The 1,099-nt window shown below is 34.3% G+C and overlaps 1 protein-coding gene across 1 annotated transcript; it reads right to left on the reverse strand.

The window, feature by feature from the left end:
• Window positions 1–81: 81 nt before the first annotated feature.
• Window positions 82–1,091, reverse strand: LOC111387013. The gene is made up of 2 exons (XM_023011530.1): window positions 369–1,091; window positions 82–273 (listed from the first exon to the last, which is right to left on the reverse strand). Exons 1-2 carry the CDS (start codon window positions 1,033–1,035, stop codon window positions 236–238), a joined length of 705 nt encoding a protein of 234 aa, XP_022867298.1. The 5' UTR covers window positions 1,036–1,091; the 3' UTR covers window positions 82–235.
• Window positions 1,092–1,099: the final 8 nt, after the last annotated feature.

The following is a 1,099-nucleotide window of genomic DNA, read 5'->3' on the forward strand; positions in this document are numbered from 1 at the left end:
GATTTGGTGAAGATTCCATGCATAATCATTTATTGAACATAAAAAAATAGCCGAAATCTTGAAATCAAACCACTCATAATATATTGCAAGCATTTCAAACAAGAGTAAGAGTACTTATTACACGAGTTTTAATAATTTAATCAGTAGAATTCAAATAGATATTCCATAGATAAGAAATGAGTTCATCAGAATTTATACCTAGGAAATTAGGAACTTCATATTTCTCAAGTAATTTTTATTTGTTACAAACTTGATTCTCCTCTGCCAAGCCGCCTGGGAAACAAAGAATATTAATAAATAAATAGTGTAAGAGCAAATAGAGCAATAGAGTAGAAGATGTAAAATAGGAATTCAGAACACATACATACCTGCCTTATCCAACAAATCAGAAATATCAAGCTTCGGTGCACTTATTGGCCATGGACTCAATTTTGTCATCATAGGACAATTTTCAATAGTCAAGTCCTTCAATAAAGGGAATACGAGTTCACAGTTCTGAGAACAAAACATTTGAATGCTTGAAAGATTCTTGAGTAGTAGATGGTTTAAATTAGGGAACACAATTCTGGTTTTCATTCCTTCAGCTATTTTAATCTCTGAAGTGCCTTCTTCTTCATTTCCAATAATCTCTTCAATTGATCCACAATCTAAAACCTCTAGATCGTTCAGAGCCACAAGAGAATAGGCCATTGAAGGTGAGAATAGATACTTCAAGATGCCACATCTTTCAACAACAATTGATGTCAAATTCTCGAAGACACGAATTCCTTTAGGAACGATCCCTATAATGTGCACTAATTTGTCTAGATATTTCAGCTGCAGTGATCTCAGTCGACCAAGTACGCTTTCAGCATGATCTTTTGTAACCTTGTCACATTCAAAGTCAAACAGCACTTCCAGTGCTTTACAGTTTTCTACTTCAAGTGTCTCAAGATCTTGTAACGATCTACTCGAATCAAGTTGTGCAATGGTCAGTAGATTATTGCAATAGGCTACCTTCACGACTCTTACTTTATAAAGAGATCTTATTTGCATTGCCTCTGAGTTCACTAACTTTACTATATACTGCAATCCATAAATCTCGAGATTCTCCATGTTC

Source organism: Olea europaea, unplaced genomic scaffold, assembly GCF_002742605.1.
Source record: "Olea europaea var. sylvestris unplaced genomic scaffold, O_europaea_v1 scaffold38405, whole genome shotgun sequence".
NCBI lineage: Eukaryota > Viridiplantae > Streptophyta > Magnoliopsida > Lamiales > Oleaceae > Olea > Olea europaea.

Bases quoted from the DNA above. Each gene is read 5' to 3' on its own strand.
- LOC111387013 (XM_023011530.1), bottom strand. From the start codon at position 1,035: ATGCAAATAAGATCTCTTTATAAAGTAAGAGTCGTGAAGGTAGCCTAT. The intron at 274-368 runs GTATGTATGTGT...TTTGTTTCCCAG, and splicing joins TGATTTGTTGGATAAGGCAG to GCGGCTTGGCAGAGGAGAAT.